General features: G+C 41.7%; 1 protein-coding gene across 4 annotated transcripts in view; it reads left to right on the forward strand.

The window, feature by feature from the left end:
- LDLRAD4 (low density lipoprotein receptor class A domain containing 4) overlaps positions 1-21,264 on the forward strand; it is a 176,804-nt gene that overhangs the window by 129,314 nt on the left and 26,226 nt on the right. For 2 of the 4 annotated variants that reach the window (XM_083518817.1, XM_083518816.1), the window contains exon 1: positions 18,139-18,674. The exons of 1 other annotated variant lie outside the window; for it this stretch is intronic. Coding sequence is in view for 1 of the 3 variants with exons in the window: in XM_083518815.1 (XP_083374941.1) it covers positions 19,339-19,408 (70 nt within the window). In the remaining 2 variants the exon portion in view is untranslated. Of the gene's footprint in view, positions 1-18,138; positions 19,409-21,264 lie in introns of those variants that run through there. One more of the 4 variants, XM_083518815.1, reaches the window with a different exon arrangement.

The following is a 21,264-nucleotide window of genomic DNA, read 5'->3' on the forward strand; positions in this document are numbered from 1 at the left end:
CATGTTCCTGACTGAACAGTACGGATGGGTTTGTGTCCCCCCCCCCTTTTTTTTTGCTTTACCTTTTTTTTTTTTTTTGCCTTCCCTGAAAATAATTAGGAGGGCTATATTTTCGTATTGGATGATGTTCGCTCAGTAACACAGCTCACATTCAGTAGCTATTGGGGCTACTCCTTTTTAAATTTGTAAGTTTAAACAGATGAAAGGCAGGGCAAAATGGATGCTAAGCACGGGAAACTTGGGGTGGAAAAGAAACTGTTTCTATATGGGTGGGAGCTGCCCCACACATTTACAAAACAGAGAGGTGTCACCCATTTCCACACTGTGCTAGCTACATGGGGTAGTAGTCAAATAGGTTTTAATCCAGGGGTGACCTGTTGAAATGAATGGACCTAACTTAGTAATGCTCATTAATTTCAGTGCGTCTGCTCTGAGTAAAACGTACCTGAATACCACCCATATTTTCTGTAACATTTAAAGGGGAGACATATGTATGAAAAAATCCTAGAACATACTCCTTGGTGCCCGAATATCCCCTGCAGCCATTGCAGGAAAAGACATGGGTGATTCTACAATAATATAGAATCACCTATGGAAGTCCATCAACCTCTTCAGTGTATCTGAAGAAGTGTGCATGCACACGAAAGCTTATACCAAGAACTAACTTGGTTGGTCTTTAAGGTGCTACAGGAAGGAATTTTTTTATTTCTACAATAATATGTAAGAGTATATATTAAGAGCTGTTCGACGTTGGAATGGTCTCCCTCAGGAGGCTGTAGACTCTCCTTCCTTAGAGGTCTTTGAGCAGAGGTTGGATGGCCATGTGTCATGGATGCTTTAGCTGAGATTCCTGCATTGCAGGGGGTTGGACTAGATGACCCCCCAGGATCCCTTCCAACTCTAAAGTTCTGTGATTCCATTTGGACCTTCCACATTCCCATTAATTTCACAGATAGTTTAGCAGCTCGTCAGGGCTGCTTATCCTACGTATAATATTTATTTATTCACTTATTTATAGCATTTATTTTTTAAAAATCCCCGCCTGCCTAGTTTTTCAGTTAGAATGGTCCTTCCAGTGGCTCCCAAGACCAGTCCCTGCCCTCTGGCTTGCCATCTAAAAGACATGATGCATAGGGATAAAGGGGCGTGCAAAAGTGTATGGGGAAAAAAAAAAGCAAATTCAGGTATGAATTCTTAACAATTACAATTCTTATAACAATCAGTTGGGATGGAAACTGTTCAGGTATCCTGGCAGAATGGCTGCTGCTTGGTGACAGTTGAGGGAGGGCCAGAGGCAGCTGGTCTGCCAGCAGATGCAGATGGCAAAGAAATAAACATGTACTGACACCTCCTTGCCCCACTCATTTCTGTAGCACAGCATTGTTTACTTCAGGGAAGAGGATTTGTGGCCTTCCAGATCTTCCTGGACTATAGCTCCCATCTGTCCTGACCATTTGCTATGCTGGTGGGAGTTGGGAATCCAACCAGGAGCTTGACCTGGGAGTTGGAGTCCAGCAACATTTCAAGGAGCACAAGAGAACCTGGTCTACACTGTCTGGCAGCAGCCCTCCAGCATTTCAGACAGGAATCTTTCTTGGTCTCATTGGAAGAAATCAAAGATTGAACCTAGGACCTTTTTGTATGCAAGATCTGTGATCCACCAGCTGCAGCTATAGCTTCTCACCAAATCAAATGGTGATCATGTGTGGGAGCTGTTGTTTGAGGTGCACAAAGCAAGTCCCCCTTGAGTGTACAGAACCAGCTCTTTGGATTCCAAGCCAAGGTTTCCTTGGGTTCTTAGAGTGTTGTGAAAATAACCAACTATTCAATTCAAACAGAACACCATTATTTACATGCCTAATAGCATCATTTTTATCTTAGCAGAGCCTCAACATGAAAGTGATTGGATGCTTTATAGATGCCTGGATATAGAGCGTAATTTGTGACAAATTGCATCCATCTCTGCTTCATTCTGCCTCTGACATTAGCAGTGTAATTCTTGGGAGATGTTTGAAATATTGTAAGAAAAGGGAGATGGATTACTGCCTACTTCACATCGTATCACTCATGCAGTGGGAAATGAGAGAGAAGGAGAATAGATGTGCCTACACTCCAGCAGTGATACAAAGCTTGAACAGAAATTAGACCTCTGTTAAGTTTCTCAACCCAAGAAAATTCAACAGTGTGCGGGTATATAGTTGTCTGACTGACATGCTTCCTTGTTTGGAAGTATGACTCCTTGAATAATTTTATGTATCCTACTTCCTGAAAACTCCCTATCTCTAGTAAGTGACAGTGACATCCACACCTCAACCTTAAAGCACTCGTATGCCACTTTAAGAGTCATGGGTTGGATTGGTGGCATTCAACTAAGTTGACCTGCTGGAGTCCCTAAGACGGTTGGATGGCACCTTGTACACCTCCTTCCGGCAACTCCTACAGCCAAGCTGGTGCTTAGCGTGTTGCTCTGCTTTCCTTTGGACCAGATCAGCGAGGTTAAGAGTGGGGTCCTATCGTCTGGGCAGCCCAGGACCTCCACACGCACTGCCCAGGTTTGTGTCCTGGGGAGGTCCCTTCAGTGCTGCTAATACAGCAGTTTGACTTCACTCCTGAAGGCACACTCCATTGTCTCTCAAGCCAATAACAGACCTACTGAAACTAATGGGCCTAACTTAGTCTATATTCATTAATTTCAGTGGAACTACTCTGACTAAATGCTTAGGTAGTTGAATACTACCCAAGGCATCCGCCAAAAATCAAGAGTGCAGGAAGTTGCCTTATAGTGATTCAAATCATTGGTGCATCTAGCTCAACATTGTCTACACTGACCGGAGGCCACTCTCCAGGATTTCAGAAAGGGTTTTTCCCCAGCCTGACCTGGAGATGTCAGGGATTGAATATGTGCATGCAGAGCAGATACAGAGGTTATATACTCAGGGATTACATTCCAGACCCCTGTGCGCATAAGTGAAATGCACGTAAGTGGGAAGCACACTGCAGTACAAACATGCAGCTTTTAGGCCGGGTAGTGCGACAGCAGAAGAGCCACTGCATGCCATTTTGGAGCCCTTTGAATCTTTTTTTTCTGGACTTGTGGTTCACTGGTGTCCTCTTCGGACTCTGGGGAGGGTCTCCTTATGTCCCACAAGGACTTTCCAGCTCTCTCCTGCCATTTCAGGTTAGAATTTATTGATTTCCTGGCACCTCACAAATACAAGGTTGCACACAAGTGAGGGGACGCCTGTACTCTACTACCGAACTATGGCCCTTCCACCTCCTAGGAACAGTATTTTATTAAGCTTCTCCTGTTCTGATGAAGAAAAACCATATGTGAATATGATAGTTGGGATAATTAACAGTGCTATATATATACATATATGCATGCTATGTTATGCTGGTCTCAAAGAACTGAGGGAGAAGGATCTCTCTAATTGGATCAATAGGGAAATGTGAATGTACGCGTTACACTTAGCAGCTCTTCATCAGAGAGACTGCTTCCCATACATTATTGCTTACACATTTCCTTACTGATTTCTCCCTATTTCTTTTTTAAAACAATAGTTAAAAGTTACCACCCAGATAAATTGAAAGATTCATCTTACTGTATAATGCCAATCAGATCTAAAAGTCTGAAAATGTGCAAATATTAAGGCTGTAGATTCAGCAGCAAACAACATTAAAGCTATATATGTATCTAGTCTGGCTCTGAATTCTTATGTTATTTGTTTAAAAATAGTTATATAGTCCCTGTCTTGTAATCATATATCCACGTGGTGTACAAGGCATTGTGGGCATTGAGGAGATCCCCTAACACCTTATCACAAGGGAGGGTGACTGGTACCACTTCAATGCATGACTCACCTCTGTTGATCTCATTTCCAGCCATTGCTATAGCATACATCTTCAGCTGCCTGGAGCTGAAAGCAGGGCTAGCACAAGGAGTTGGCATTGTTGGACAATTTGTGAGGCCCCCAATTTAGCAAGTGGGGATATTGTTGACCCCAGAGCCCCCTAGTTGGTCGATGGGAATAGCTTGAGCCTGCAAACTTCCTTAAGTTTACGTCAATTGTCTTTAAGTTTACATCAGCAACCACCTTACGCATGACAAGTTCTTTTGTTTAGACTGAACAAACCTCCTGATCATTTGAAACAAATAAGTGAGTCCCAGTGGATGGCATGGGAATATCAGCTGCTGGAACATTCCTGAAGCTAAGCTGGTCTGGTTCTGATCAGCAATCTGGCTGGGAGACCATTGGGAATCCCATTTAAGAGCCAGGTATTCATATACAGTAGTAAATTAAGAACTCATGAGGCAGCTCCCCTTCTCTGCCTCCCTCTCTACCCTCCAAGTCCCTACATTAAAATCAGGGTGGTCTTCCATCTATATTGCTGTTCATTTTGCTGAAAATTTACATTCCAACGTTCCATTCTAGCCATCTTGCATGTATTTTGCAGATGTGATTCGATTTGTATATGTGCTCACTCCTTTTGTAAAAACTGTTGAATATGTGTCCTGCTTTACAGAGGACAGCCATCTGTTTGAAGGGCTATCAGAGGACAGGCCTCTACTTGAAGCCCTGTCTTTGAAGGGCTGCCTCATCCAAGTCCAGTTTAAAGATCAAGGACTCTAATAATGGAGAGCAGGAACCTTGCAGTTGCTCATCAACAGTGAGCACTTAGACAACAAACTGAGGAGGTATGCACGTAACAGGTCTCAGCCTTCCCCAGTATGTTGAGGTGTGGTATATTTCTATTTAAATTATAGTAATTATTTCTAACTTTGCATTTATGTATATACATTAGCATATGCAAATCTTATACAAATCTATGTCTTCTTTCTTTGGTGAGACATTTCCTTTTGGGGGGTCATGCAGAAGAGGCTTCTCTAGTGCAGAAAGCCCCAGTGATAGAAAGCTCTGGCCTCCTATTGTATGTTTTTGAAAAAGAGGAAGGTATTGCTATTGTTGTGCTCTCATTTTGACAGCCTTTCCTGTGCAGCGAGTTGTGGTTGTAGCGACGTTTGGAGCCAAAAAGAACCTTTTTTCTTGAAGATTTATTAACCCTGGCAAAAAACCTACTCCTTACTAAGAACTATAGGTTTGCCAAGTTTAAATTCTTTCAAGTTTAGTCATGTGATTAGAATAGATCATTTTAAGCAGGAGATTGTATTTTTCACTCTCTCAGTAAGTGGAAAATCTTTCTCATAAAGCTTTCCAAAATGTTGTTTTTACATAGAAGTCAAGCTTGGGAAAATGAATTCTTAAATGTTATGAGTGTTAGAACAGGGTAATAATGAGATCTGTTTGTGACCTTAACAAGAGATGGTTCCAAGAGATTTTTGGACCATGGTTGCTCTTTGCGAACAGAACTGAAAGTCACAGGGCAGTATTAGAAAATATAACGTGTCATCTTAATGTATCAGCTATCCAATTTTAATAAACATGTGTTTTCAATTTCTAGTATGTCTGATGAGGTTTCAAACCAAATTTCATTCTTGCTTCTGAAACAGAAAATGGCAGTGCTATTGTTGCTGCCCTGGGGCCTCCTCCCACTCTTATAGAAAGCAGCTGTAGTTTTGCCATTCACTGTAAATGGCATCCAGATCAGGTTTTTAGCATGCTATTTCCCTCGCCTTGACTATTTACAACCTTCCCATCTCATCTCACGTCTCCTCCCTGCAGGCTTTCAAAAATGCCACTGTTAAAATCATCTTGAGCTGTTCTAAGTGCGGAACCCTCTGCTTGAATCTTCTTGATTCATGGGTCAAATTCATCACCTTCATTTCTATCACAGGATTTGCATCAACCTTTTAATATTTGCATCATGTTTCCTCCCCTGTTCTGCTTACATGCTTCCTCCTTTTTCTCACGGCTGTCTTATTTTAGAATGAGTCCCATATATTTAATCACAATCCTAATTCTTGAAGTGCTGGTTCTTATGCAGTCAAATGGTCTGCGTAACAGGGAGCTTTTAGCAGACTTAGTGATGGGGGATAAATTAAGTTTGACAAGCATTTAAAATTTGAGCCTTCTAAATTTGAGGTTCCCAAAACAGTGTGTGAACTGAAACAGTTATCTCTAGAAATGGGCACTTCGGAGCAGAACTTTTACCACCTGTGCCTTAGCGGTTAGGTTTGCTTCATAGACTGAAGTTCCCCAGAATGCCAAGGAGCCAATGGAACTCCACAACGCTGGAAAGGATGCTCAGGAATGATTGTGTCAACTCCCTGTTTTATCTCACTGTTCCATAGAGAAACCATAACTTTGATAGGATTTTCAGCTTTCTCTTGGAAGCTTCTCCAGAACATTCAGGAGCCCCTTGGGTTCCATCAGTCTCTGAGGGCAGGCCTTTCAAATGGGCCCATTACCCTCACAGTGGAAAATTACTACTAATAGTCCAAACAGGGTTGACCATGACAATGGAGTGCACTGTACCCCTTCCATCCCTCATATCACTCAGAGTAAAGACTGAATCAAAGGTGTGCCCTGCCTGATACGTTGGACCAGTGACCATTTGAGACAGTCCTCCAATACCACACCAAATACTACTTCACCAAGGATGCTGCTAGGCAGTAGGTGGTAGATAGACCAGCAGCACCCCCAGTTTGTCTCTCTGGCTCTACACCTGGTGCAGATTCTCTGAGCCTATCCCAAGATCAATAGGTTTTCTAGTAAAAGAGATGGTGCGTCTATGGACAATAGCAACTCTACCCCTCAAAACTCCTTAATCTAGCCTAGTGCTGTGCTGAGTACACAGAAGGGCACAGTTGAGTTAAATCACCCAGCCCACCCATCCATGTCTTGGTCACACTGTATTAAGGAACTTGTCTAATGTCAAATGGAACATTGAGAGGAGGTATCGTTCTAACTCACTAAGCAGGATGATGACTGCATATGGGTTTCAGATGGCTGTTTACCATTTGAATAATGTTTATGCGTGCCTTGCCTAGATAACTGCATAGTTTCAACACACTTATTTTAATACTTTGAAGCTTTTGTTAGCAGCCCTGCCAATAGGTGCAATGTGTTTTGTCTCTCACACAGTCAGACACACACTCAGAAACCAAAAGCAGGATTATGAAGGTATTGCATACACAGACATGTCGCGTTCTCGCTTCCCCTTTGTGGTGAGAACCAATACTCAGGAGTGGCTCAGTACTGTCTGCAAGAACCATACATGCTTTGTGCATTTGAGTGAGTCAGGAAGTGTTCGTTGTGGTGTGGTTTTTAGCTGGCACACAATGTGATAAAATGTCTAGTCTGTAACTGTGTTAAAAAGTTCAGGGAAGTCTTTTGTTTTTTTAAAAAAAGACAGGTGTTTCCTACTTTCCTCACAAGATAGGCTCATTCCAGTGTGAGATAAAATAGAACAAGTCAGCTTTGTTTAATATGTGTGTGTGTGTGTGTGTGTGTGAAGGTCCTTAAAACTTCTTTTATGTAACTCATGCACTCTTAAACATTAGACAAGGTGTTTCAGTATCTAGTGCACTGGACAAGCGTGTCCCAAGGAAAAGTTGTACATCAAGTCAACTTTGCCAAATCTCCATGGTCTGGATTGAAGCAACTCTTGGTCTAGTGGATATCACTTTTATAGGAAACTTGCAAGAAAGAACACTGTATACTTGAATGTAGAAAAGTAGAACTGTACTGTTGTGATAGATAGATGAAAGATAGATAGCCAGTGTGCGAGAATTTTGTATTTAGACTGGAAAGGGCAGGTCTCAAATCTTTAGTCCGCATTGAAGATCAGTGACTGATTTTGGACCAGCCTTTATTTCTCAACCTAATATACCCCCAAGGCTTGGTATGAAGACAAAAGGCCATCCTGAGCTCTCCATATAAGAAAGGAGGGATAACAACAGAGTAAGTATTAAGCATTCGTTTTCATGATTATTATTATTTAAATGTAGGTGGTAGTGAAACCACATTTAAAAATGGTTCCTAAACTGCTGTGATATAGGGATGGGATGTAGCAGTGTTTGCGTGTTCAATAGGTGTCCAGGACAAGCATACCAAATGTATACACCTCTATAGTAGTAGCAGTAGTGCTGGTAACTACAGTGGTACCTCAGGTTAAGAACTTAATTCGTTCTTAACCTGAAACTGTTCTTAACCTGAAGCACCACTTTAGCTAATGGGACCTCCTGCTGCCGCTGTGCTGCTGCTGCATGATTTCTGTTCTTATCCTGAAGCAAAGTTCTTAACCCGAGGTAATATTTCTGGGTTAGCAGAGTCTGTAACCTGAAGCATATGTAACCTGAAGCGTCTGTAACCCGAGGTACCACTGTACTTTGGCTTGTCCCTGGTGCTGTTTAAAGGCTACAAAACTTGAAAAAGCAGGTTTATCAGAGACTATGGTGGGACAGGAAGCATTAAATACCCCAGGCATTTAATACCCCTAGGTATGCAACACTGCATCCAACACTTTGAAAAGCCTTAGACAGGGGTTTATGAGCTACTGTTTGCAGGAAGATTGCAAAATCCTGTTATGCTGGCATTGCAGAGTCATTAGGAAAATAACAGAAGACTTTCTCTACCCGAATAATCTTATTCACACATAGCATCTCAGTTTAAGGTTTGCTTGTCAGTGCCTGTCTCTTTCACCTTGACTGCCAGATGGCTTGCTTGCAATTCAGTTTAGGCAAGTGAATAATCTACCTGGCATGAGTCACACTGTGGCCCCAAAGGGACTCATTTTAGTGAAAGAGCGAATACTCCCTTTTGTGTGTAAAATGCTGTTAATGGCTTGTTTAGCGACATATATCTCAACAACATGGCTTTTAGTTTCTGTGTCAGGGAGGAATAAGATGCTTCCATATGCAGAGCTGCTGGCACCCCTGCTAATTCTGTCTCTGGCTCCCTCACTCTCAGCTGTGATATTTCTGTGCAAATATAATAAATGAGGTGTGGTCTCAAGTTTTTAATGCATTTCTCTGATGCACCTTTTTTTAGCTCCTGCTTGAATGGGATGAAGGGAAACATAAGGTCGAATCCTTCTTTTGGTAGACATTGTAAGGAAAGCCTAAACAGTGTCATACCTTTGTGAACAGGAATAAAAGATTTAACACTCGATCTTGGGTGACAATCAATGATGGGTCAAAATGGGAAACAACATGTAACTGGTGCTAAATATGTTTCCATAAAACATATTGACAATGGTAATCTTCAACACTTTGTTTCATAGGTCTAGCTTTTACTGAGGCCATGAAGCTGTATCTTAAGCACATAAAGACTGAATGTTCCTCCATATAACACATGCGCGCACACCCACCCACACCCACTAGGGCTGCTTTGAGACTGTCACTATTTTTGGGTGGGATTCTATCACATACCAGCAAATTCAGGTTGTATAATTAAAACTGATTTGGAGGTCTGGCACAACAAATCCCTTCCTCAAAATACTGGACATATTGCACTTAAGGAAAGTGATGAGAAAACATACTGGAAACCATAGGATAACATTTGACACAATGTTGTTTAACCTTTTCATAAACATATCAGAATGAATATGCAATAAATAGCCAATGTTTTCTATGCTGCCTGCAAACAATTCAGGTTGAATGCTCAATAAGTAGGTTGTTTGGAAGTGACCTAGAGGTAGGGGAGAAGGCTTGCCTGATCTAAATTTGTGTGGATGAATTGGTGTGCTGATTGTGATCCACCACTTGAAACCTTAAGTGGTACAGCTCAGGCTCGTAAGGCACAGCTTGATAGTCAGTCCCCTTCACCTAAGACGTGCTCCTCCACATCTTTATGTGCACCCATTCCCCAGATGAACCCATATCTCAGAAATTATGGTTGGTGGGCATTGTCAGCTCTCACAGAGGTTATAGTCTGCCAGAAAAAGAGAAATGGAGTGCTATACGCTGGAGACACCTATCTGACTAAACCAACGGCTTTGTTTCCACATTGTTGCTGTTGTTGCATAGTGTGTGTGTGGCTTTCGCTGTTGCTTCAGTGGCAAGTCTTCTAATCTACAGATTAGATCATCTCACCAAGTAGCTCAAATATAAAGAAATACTATCATTGTAAAGGGGGGGAGATAAACTGTGCCCTTTTCAGTAAGGATTATTTAATTCCTGAGGAATCAAATGGAGGATTGTATTAGCCAGTAATTGAATTAATAGGAAGTTATTCTATTCCTGTATTTAACATTACAGCTGCCTGTATCAAATTTTGATTCTTAGCCGCCTAGAGACTTTCTCTCTTTAGGGATGTTCTCCTCACATGAAGAGACCTGAACCAATTATCATGTGCCGATTTAGAAACCTTTTCTAAATGTCCCCTTTCCCCATGTTCAAGTACAGTGAGATTTTTTTTTACTTATAATTCTTTCTCTGTTTGGTGCATTTCTGCCCTACCCTTCTCTAAAAGAACTCAGGGTAGGTAGTTTTCCCTTGATCCTTTTTATTCTCAACACAATCTTGAGTGATAGGTTAGGCTGACAGATATTGACTAGACCTGAGTCATCTAGTTAGATTAATAGCTCAGTGTGGATTTGCACCCTGTACCCTGTTATTTAACTCACTTGTGAGAACAGAATGCTTCTTCACATAGTCATGTTCCACAATATAAGGACTCTGGCAAAGAATGCATATGTAATATGAGGAATGTCAGGTTGTTGTTTTTTACCTTAAAAAAGGTTACTAACTCTCATAGTTGTGAAGAAGTATGAAAATGGAGGCGTAGTGTCTGCTTACTATTCTAATTTACACAGCTAGAACTTTTAATATCCCAGCTCCTTTGCAGTTTAAATTCACCCTTAGAGTTTGCAAGTCACAATTTTATTTCCATGTTTATAATGTAAATGGCCGATAAAGTAATACTGAAGCCACTCAGTGGCTGAAGTGAGATTTGAACCTGATCTTTGAAGTCCAAATTCAGCAATATGCACTGAACCACACTAGTTCTCTGATGCATGTAATACGTTGACTGTGCCAAGATGATAACATTGTCAGCAGCCTCGTACCTCAAAATGACTATTTAGGAACTGCTGGCTTACAAGGCATGTTTGGCTAGATTCAACCCTGAATCTTTGCTTGCTTTTCAAGTGGTAGTGCTCTATGTCTCAGGATAATTCATTCCTGCATAGCACAAAACAAACTCAGCCACAAAAATGAGGCATTTTAAATGGATGGATATGGCCTGTGGGTGGACCACATGGACTGTGGATGAAGCACAGCTGTGTTTATCTATGAAACAAGATTTTAGAAGAGATTTAGTCAAGGCTTTGGAAGATTTTTTTTTTAAATTCAGGTTAGTTTTCAAAGTACTTACTAATAATGTCAAATGAAGCAAGCTTTAAGAGTGATTTAATATAGAAGCCTAAACACTCTACTTTTGTTTTAAATCCTTCCTCCAAACTTATTTCTTCTGGCTTCTGTTTCTAATCTCCAAGCTGGTGCCATCTGTTTACTTGCTCACACCTAATCACATTCAAACCAAAATAAAATACAATTTGAAATGTTAAAAAAAGGTGGAGGTGCCACACACTTTACTTCTTATTTTCAGCAAATGAGAAAATGTTTCCCCTCTTTCTTTGTTCACCTTGCCCACATACCACCAACAGGTATCAATCAACAGGTTTACCCTCAACAGGTAAATGGCATTTCCATGCGCTTTGACTTCCGTCACAGTGTCTCATTGCGCCGGAAGCCGTTTAGACATGTTGGCCATATGACTTGTAAAGCTGTCTGCACACAAATGCCGGCTCCCTCGGCCTGAAAGCGGAGATGAGCGCTGCACCTCATAGTCATTGGGCTCCTGAGAGGGATATTTCTATAGCAGTATATTAAACATAAGCTTAGGCCTTCAGACATGTAAAGCACACTCATCTCCACATTCATAAGCAAACAATCCATAACTTTGTATGCTAAGTCCTCAATGAAAACTCTTGAGACAGATGTTGTAGTAAGCCCCCTTCTGTCAGGCTTTTGAATGAGGGAAGAATCTGTGTTCATCCCATGATAGGGAAAAGGAGCAGTTATGTATGTTTCTGCTGTTTTAATGTTTTAGTAAGTGTTTCAAAGCGCTATTTTATATGAAGCCACCCTGCGTTTCATTACTTGTTAATGAGGGATGGGGTAGAAAGGAGCAATAGATGCATAGCAGTAAAACTGCCACTACATGGAAAGTGAAGTCCAAAATGGAATGGATTGTTAAAACCAAACACTATCAGAATTTCTGCTATAATGGCCAGAATGGATTCAAGATTTATAACATTCCATAGGAGTTGCTGTATTAGTCTGTTGTAGCAAGAATTAACCAAGTCTCCTATACCAGACTGAAACTTTGTTCCAGTGTTGTCTGGTATAGAATACAGTGGTACCTCAGGTTACATACACTTCAGGTTACATACGCTTCAGGTTCCACACTCCGCTAACCCAGAAATAGTGCTTCAGGTTAGGAACTTTGCTTCAGGATAAGAACAGAAATCGGGCTCTGGCCAAGGGATGGAAAGATCATGAGGCTCCAAAAATAATAGATTGGCAAATCAAATTACAGGAATTGGTGGAGATGGCTCAATTGACTTGTAAACTCAGAGGAAACTCAAAGCAAAAATTTGCAGAAAAATGGGGTGGTTATAGAAGATATGTTCAAAAATATAATAATAGTTTTGACTCCGTGCTAGCATTCGAGTGATAAAGGAACAAAAAGGAGGTGGATAACAATTAAGGATTTATTATGTTTTCAGAATATATTAGAAAAATTATACAGAAAGGTTTATTGTTTTGTGTACATTCAAATGTAAGATAAAACATATGCAAAGGGACTTGACAGGAAGTCAAAGTTGAAGAAAAGATTTTGGAAGATAATAGTGGAAAAATATTTACTTTCATTATTATCGTTTTGTGTGTGGGTGTGGGTGTGTGGGTGTCTGCACATATGTGGGTTGTTATATGCAATGTTTGGGAGGAAATAAGACGGTAAATAACAAACAACAAACTAAATATCGATGTATGTAATTTTTATTTCTTAATTATATTGAGTGGTAGTATGGCTGTATTGTTTTTTGTAACATAAAATCATTCAATAAAAAATATTTTAAAAAGAAGAAGAAAGAAATCGGGCTCTGGCGGTGCGGCAGCAGCAGGAGGCCCCATTAGCTAAAGTGGTGCTTCAGGTTAAGAACAGTTTCAGGTTAAGAACAGACCTCCGGAACGAATTAAGTACTTAACTCGAGGTACCACTGTAGTGTAAATGGTACCATTGCTTGCATCGCCTGCCAATTTTCAGTGGATCCCCCTCCCCCTAATTTATTTTATCCTCTAGGATCTATGCTGTCACCCTGCTCATCACAAGTCTAGTGCAGCCCAATTCCATGCCGTGATGGTGATGGACTTCATGTCTTCCAAGAATGGGGTGGTGGGGATACAAGTCATTCCCATCCATTCAAGCCACTCCCACTACACTTTCTCTCCCAAGGGTGTCCTCAGAATTTTTTCCCCAGAGGGGGCAAGGTCTATAATTTGTGACTACACATTGTTGACTTGTGATGAATCCCACAAATCATTACACGGTGCTGAAGAGAAGTAACAAGAAACAATGGTGGTTTACTGTATTGTATGGGATTATACATTTCAGAACTACTAACTTTATATATTTAGTAATAATAGAGCAGGCATAGGCAAACTCGGCCCTCCAGATGTTTTGATTCCCATCATCCCTGACCACTGGTCCTGTTAGCTAGGGATGATGGGAGTTGTAGTTCCAAAACATCTGGAGGGCTGAGTTTGGCTATGCCTGTAATAGAGTAAAGCAGTAGAAAGGCATACAGCTTTGTCAACTGAACAGTACCATAATATCAAATTTTTTAAAAAATTATAATACTGAATTACACACTATTTGCACATAATCTGCCTTGGGTGTTGTGAATGCCAGACATAAGGTCTGAAAAAGGCAAACTTTTTTTTGTTAACGTTTGTCTATCCCTAATATAAAGGAAAATATAATGCAAAGTGGATCACTCTTTAAACAAAAGCTGGAGTATTGGAGGGTCTTCACCAAAATGGTCAATATAAATTTCTCCTTGGGATAATTCTTCAACTTTTCTCTTATGGACACCCAACAAGCCAGACAATTGATCTTCACTCATTGTGGAATGTAGCTGTGTCAGCACTCTGCCCCAAGTGCTAAAGAATTGTTCAGCTGTGCATGTTGTAACTGGTAGGGAAAGTGCTGTGGGGATGGCCATTTTAATAGCAGAGCACAGTTGGGTGTGGTCCAATGGTTCAGTAAGGCTCATATTGCATAAGTCACAAGATGATGGGTGTATTTCCTTCTCCCTACAAGTCATACCAAGTGACGGATTCATCCCTAAAGCTTTCAGATTTGTACAGCTCCTGGATGAAATTGACATGGACTTGCAAGTTTTTAAATTTTCCTTCAGTGTGGTACTTCTGAGATGGATGTAGTTTCAGTAAACTGTAAGCAGGCTAGTTTTCATGACTAAAACAATCCCTTGATGAGGTAATCAATGAATCCAGGTTGGGAATGTAGATGGACCACTGGCATAACTCTTCTGTGGATTGGTTGGGGGACTAGCTTGTCTTGTTTAGGTGCTTTGAATTCTACAGCCACTTCATCTGCCAGTTTCTTGTCCTCTATTATGCTGATGGTCTCCCACTAGCTTCCCTGTGCTGTTAAATTATTCCCAGCAACTTTTGTATATGTGCTTTCATTTCAATTGCACCTAACTTTACAGATTCCAGTGCTTGGGTGACTGGTTCTGGTATTGAAGAATCTTTGCTTACGATCACAAGACAAATAGTAAAAGTGGATGTCTATGATGAAAGTTTATATTATGAACCACCCTGTTATCTTTGGATGAAGGGCAGGTATATAAATTAGATAAATACATACATACTAGCCTGAAATTTGTTTTTTCTTGGTGTTGCTCGATCCTGCTAATTGCTTGAGTTGTGATATTTGGGTAACTGTCTGCATGTGAAGAGATACTCTTGATTTCTGACTCCATGTTTCACATAGCATTGGTAGTTGGGGTATTAGATGTCATCTGTGGATGCTCCCATGGAAGATTTTCATAATGGTTTTAATTATGCCAACAGCATTGTACACATCACTTACACTGTTCAGTTCATTTACAGTAAGATGATGTCTATGGGATGAGCAGTGGACAAAGGCTGCCTGAGGATAGTTTTATGCTAGAACCCCATCTTATTTTCCTGCCATAGTTGAATGACTGTCGTATCCTTGTCCAACTAACTTATTGAGATCTATTCCAAAATCAGCAGATAAAACTGTGTTGGTTATGCCTACTGCAGTTTGGTCTTATATTGAAATAAACCCCAGGAATTCCTCATGTGCAGATGCATTCCTATCACTTTCTTTCATAACACCTATAGACAGTTGTTCTATTCCAGAAATATCTGTTCTTTCATCTACTAAAATTAAAAATGTCATGGAAGTATTAGCCTTCACAACTGTGTCTTCCCTCAAAATTTGGCCACACAACTTTATTAATTCATTCTGCATTCTTGCAGGTGTGTACTTGTCTGACCCAATTTCCATTAAAAAAAAAATCCCTGCCTTAACACAAAACTGCCAAAGGCCTACCATGTTACCTGTAGTACCAGTCTTACAACAAAAAGCAAGGTCGTGTCACCCACAGTACACATTGGCTGATATTATAGAGTTCAGATTTTGTTTATTTTTCTCTAGCTCTTGCATATGACTTATGAAGTTGCCATTCAAACAAAACCCTTTGTCTTTTCATGGCAGAAAGAAACCTAAAAGCCTAGAAGCCTAGTCTTCATAGGAAACACTGTACCCTCTACTTTGTGAGTTATCTCTTGCAGGTTCACCAAAGTCTTTGTACTTGGAAAAAAATTGCCAATGAATATGTCCTGTCCGCCTTGTACTACTGGCTGGGAAATAAAATGTCATAATGCTATGTAGTTCCTTTCAAAACAGCACAGTATGCTAACCAAGGATAATGCTATGTAGGTCCTTTCAAAACAGCACAGTATGCTAACCAAGGATAATATTCACCTGCATGGTGAAATGTTCTTGGTACTGTCCTGTCCTGCCTAGAAGTCATAACTTTCTGTCAGCATCCAGCATTGTGTAAGCAGCTGAGCTTTAATACGTCTGGTAGAGGATTTGCTTTTGATATGTTGTTTCCTATATCCAGTTTTTTTCTGTCACTCAAGTTGTACAGTACTTGGTTCTGCTTCAGTATTTTCATTTTGGATATTCCCATGCCCTGCCTGCTCATGGATTTTTTTCTGTCTCTTTTGAGGCAGACACATTGGGTGCTACTTGCACGATGTGTCTAGGGCTCACTAACTGTCTTCTGCTTTTTGAAGTAGATGTTTTGTGTTCCTGACTCAGAGCAAGAATGCAACTAGACTCCTTTCGCAGGGAGGGAGGGATATGAATAAATTCAGTACATAAAATACTTGCCTTGGATGGCCTGTTTGATAGAGGAGAGCCCTCTCTTTGAAGAACTGTCTGGTACCAGTCTGATGCAAAGATGAATTATACTAAGAAGGAAGAGGACAGGCCTTGAAGTTGCCCATCATCAATTAAGCACCTGGCCAGCAGACTGAGCAGCCACCTGGCACAGGTTTTTCCACTATGCTAAGATTATACATCTATTTAAATCAATACTAATTGTTTCTAAATTTGCATTTACAATACACACAAACCCCAACTTGTGGGGGAGGGGTTTGCATTCTGGGTCATTGCATGTGATGGCAGAGTGTGCCTAAGCCCCTCCACCCCCTTTTCTGGCCATATTACCGTGATGCACATGTGCGTGGTTGCTTGTCAGTTGGATGCATGTAAATCAGTTGTTGCCTGTATATGCAGAAATTAGGCTATCGTGTGCAAATTTCATGTAAATATTTCCCCCTTTTTGGGTAATGCATTTCCCCTCTTTCAGCAATGTACCCTCTAAAAACATGAAGGGTTTTGGCTTCCACCATGGAAGTACTCATGTACCAGTAACCCGGAGCTTAAACTTGCCATCTTAAGTAAGGGCATTTCTAAAAAGCCACTACCACCAGCTCCCTAAATGTTTCTTCTTAATGTGGCGTTTTGGCATACAGTGCTTCTGAGTATCGTCTGGCTTTGGCTAGTAAAAAGGTTTAGAAAGGCCCTAAGAATGCCTTTCAGGCTGCAAGCAGTACAGTTTACTTGAGAGTAAGTGTCACTGAACCTAATGGGTCTTTCTTCTGAGTAGATGTTAGGCACCTATAGACTATCTGTTCATTGAACATTCATCCTGATGTGCTTGCACAAAGCTTATGCCAAGATTATATGGTGTTCACTATTTATTGAGCATTTGTTCTGATTTATTTGCAGAGATTAAATAACAATGAACATTTATCCCAATTTGTTTGTGAGCAGATTATACACCATCCCATCTATCATTAGCCCACAGTTTTTAGTGTATTTCCTTGTCACTTTTTTAACTGCATAAAGTCCTTTTTAAAAAAAGGAATTTTTTTGCCAGAGCACTTTAATCCCCAATGTAATTGCATCTACATTTATGATATGCAAGTATTCTGATATGCAACTATTTCCTGCAAAATAGTTAAAAGTCTGGAGGTGACTATACACAGGGGTTGTATTGTTATTTTCCACTTGTCAGTGTTTGCTCATCACTTTGCATCCTGTCCTTTCTGCTAGGAGCTCAAGACCATGTAGACATCACCAGCTTCTTAAAAAACAAATAAATCACACAACTCCTGTGTAGCTACTGGGTTTGAGCAGCGATTTGAATCCAGGGCTATCATGGTTCTAACCCATTTTCTTTTATCTGGTACAATGCACCATATTGCAAAACAGGATGTGGAAGAAAGCTATTTGAAAAAATGTATGTCAGCACACAATTTTTCAGTGTTGCTTTTTCATTTGGATTAGAGATGTGGGAAAAGGAAAGGAGAAGAATCTTAGCTACATGTGGAAATAGCTTAATTGTGACCAGAATTTACAAACTGAGCGCCATGTGTTAAAACACCCACATCCATGCAAACACCTCCTTTTCTAGATGAGAATCAGCTGGAAGATTTTTACCGCGGTGTAGACCCATTAAGCCTAATCCCGTTGATAACACACAGGCACGCTCCCCCCCTCCCTCGCCGCCCCACTAAGTATTTCACTTGACAGAGCCTTGGAGGCAGATGCCTGCGTCAAGAGTTGGCAGTGCGCGTACCACACGGAGGGAAGATTAGCCTCCAGGCCCTGCTCATCTCCATACCGGCGTTTCCTATAGACCAGGGTAGGGACTGAGGCGGGAGGGCGGCATACTGTAACCTTCATGTACTCAACGTACGGTGTGGCTGGCGGGGAAACCGAGACAAGGAGGCTCTTGTGACACGGGTCGGCACTGGCAGCGCCGTGTGTGTGTGTGTGTGTGTGTGTGTGTGATGCCGCCGCCTCCGCCGCGAGCAGCGCTCAGCTGGAAAGAGCACGTGCGCGCCGTTTCCAATAGTAGCCGGAGCCTGGGCTGGGCGGGGGAGGGAGCCCAGCGGAGCCTCCTGAGTCAAGCGGCGGCCGCGGCGGCGAGGGCCGCGTTTTGGGCACGGAGTGACGCACGTCGCGCTGGAGCAGAAATGCGGAAGAATTAGAAGCCTCCACACTGTCCATGGGGCTTGGTTTAAAGAGCGCAGCAGCCGCGGCGGCGGAGCAGTTGGGTGCGGGAAGTTGGTAAGAGCGGCGTCTTCCTTGGCTTTCTCCCCACCCTTCGCCCTCATTCTCCCTTTCTTCCTCCTTAGGCTTTTTAATTAGGCCATATTAATTTTTTTTCATGTGCAATATGAAGCTCCATATATATATGGAATTAGGACATCTAATCGGGATTAATAGATTGACGTTTTCTTTTTCTATGATTTTCCTTCCTTTTTAAACTTTTTAAAAAATAAAACAAAAACCTATAGAAATTCCCGAGCGCGCTGCGCCATGCGCCTTTACGCAGGGTCGCCCCCTTCGGTGTTTTTCCCTGCGGGTGCTTCTGTGCCCCAGCCGGTGGCGTGGAGCGAGGCCCGGAGGAGCCTCTCCAGGGGCTTTGCCTCGGGCCGGGCAGCATGAGAGGCCTCGGAGAAGAGTCCTCCGCTTCGCGGCGCTCCTGCGCTCTTCTGCAGGCCCTTGTCGGGCGGCGCGCGCCTCCGCTTGCGGTCTGAGCCGCCCCGACGGAGTTGTGCCTAGGAGCGCCGGCCGCTTTCGCCTGCCTGCCGAGGGAGAGACGCGGCCAGCCCAACCCCCCCCCACCCGCCTGGGCGACCGGGAGACTCGCGACGACGCTGCCTGGCTGCTGCAGGGAGCCCAAGGCGATGCCCGACGCGCTCCTTTCCCAGCGGAGGAGGACACGATTATGTCCACTGACCAGCTTAACAGTACAACACTGAAGGATGCTCAGTTGAAAGACCTGGTTTTGGAAGGAGGTATTCTAGACTCCCCTCTCCCCGCCAAGCTCTTAGTTTAATTTTGTCTCCAAGTTATTTTTCTTTCTCTTCGCCTTAAACCCTTAATCACCTTCCTGCTTACCCGCTTTCTGTTTTACTTTCTCTAGCATACTGTGTGTAATGGGTCTAGTATTTTTGCTGTTGTTACTATATCTCTCTGGGAGATTTTAAGACTATCCATACTCAAGAACCTAACATAGAAAGCCCCCCCCCCCCCCAAAAAAAACCGGTTAATTTACAGCCAATCCAGTTCATGTCTAGCTCAGATAGAAGTTCCATTTAGTTCAAGTATGTATGTATAGATGATAGTCGTGGTCAGGGCAATTGAAATGTTTTTGTTTTAAATATATGCTTGCAGGTGGAGATCAATCATATCTGTATAGAACTGGGCTGGTGAGGTAGACTGAGGTGTACAAGACTGTGGCACAAGTCAGCATTAGCTACTGAAGAGTGGGGGATATGCCTCTTATTTTGGTTTCCACTTTATAATGATAGAAGTGTTTCACATGTGTGACTATTATATGTACAAAGGTTGGAGGCTTGTGCTTTTAATTTTGCCTTTTCATGCTGGTTTTATATGACCCCAGAGACATCAAAAGTAGGATAAATACTACCAGGCATATTTTTATAATCCTATGTAAATAGCAATAAATGTGTACTAGTACTGTTGATCTAGCACTTGCCATTATATAAACTGAAGACTCTTAAAATGTGTTGCTTTCATTAAGAGTTAAAAATTCTTAGGGGGGTGTATTATAATTATCTATGCAAATGAGTGTGTGAGCCAAGATGAAGCCTTTGTATAAAAATTGTTTTCCTTCACCTTGTGGAAATAATCCCCAGTGCTGGGTTTTGGAATGCAGACACAACTGATCTGATGTGATATGGATGTGGGGAGAGAGCCCAGACTTTGAAGCTACACTGCTGTTAAAGTTGTGAAACTATGCTGCAATTAAAGATGTGACTTTGGAAATAAACCCACATCCTGTTGATCAAAAGGGTCTGATTATGGCTCACTTGGGCTGCAATGCTATACATGCTTACTTGGAAGCAAATCCCACTGAACACAGTAGGACGCACTTCTGAGTAGACTTGCATTTTTCTGTCCGTCTTGCTCTCCTTTTCTACACCTGCACGTATTTAACATACTTTTATTTATCTCATTTTTGCCTCTTAAAATGTTCTTGTTTATCAGATTTTGCTTGCATATTTTCAGACTTTGTTTTCAAAATAACCATTCATAGGAAAAGAGGAACTGGCCTTCTGTAAAAATGTTCAGGGCCCTTGATTAAATTTAGAAGTCTGTGCTTTTGGCAGATGCAGAAATAACGTCATTCCAGCCATCACCGCATTCTAGGAAAGCCTAAATCAACATTACTTATTTTGCACATTGCTCTTTCACAACTGCTGCTCAATTGACACAGTAATAAAATATCTTTGGGCCAATTAAGTACTTGGGTTATTGGCCTCTCAAGTAATCGGCCTGCTGGGGTCCTGTGGTTGAGAAATAGTTAGGCTGCTGCTTTTTAAGCCTAAACCTTGTGCCCTCTTAGTAGGTCGGGGAGGCATGCTGGAAGAGGACACAGGGCACAGAAATCAAGGATTTTTTTTTGTACCCTGTTGTCAATAACAGCTGCAGCAGTGACCTGAGTATAAACTAACATATTGACTGATGCATGTGAAGTTTGAGGTAGCAGCAGTGGGAAACTCACTGGTTGAATTAAAAATATTTGTACTTTGCCTTCTTGATAGCCATAATGAGGGAGCAACTAGGGAAGCAGAAAAGGAAATTTTCTGTTTTCTTCAGTTGCATAGTGAGGTCCTTTTAATCCTCC

This window comes from Podarcis liolepis (genome assembly GCF_965112155.1).
Source record: "Podarcis liolepis genome assembly, chromosome: 8".
In the NCBI taxonomy this organism is placed as follows: domain Eukaryota; kingdom Metazoa; phylum Chordata; class Lepidosauria; order Squamata; family Lacertidae; genus Podarcis; species Podarcis liolepis.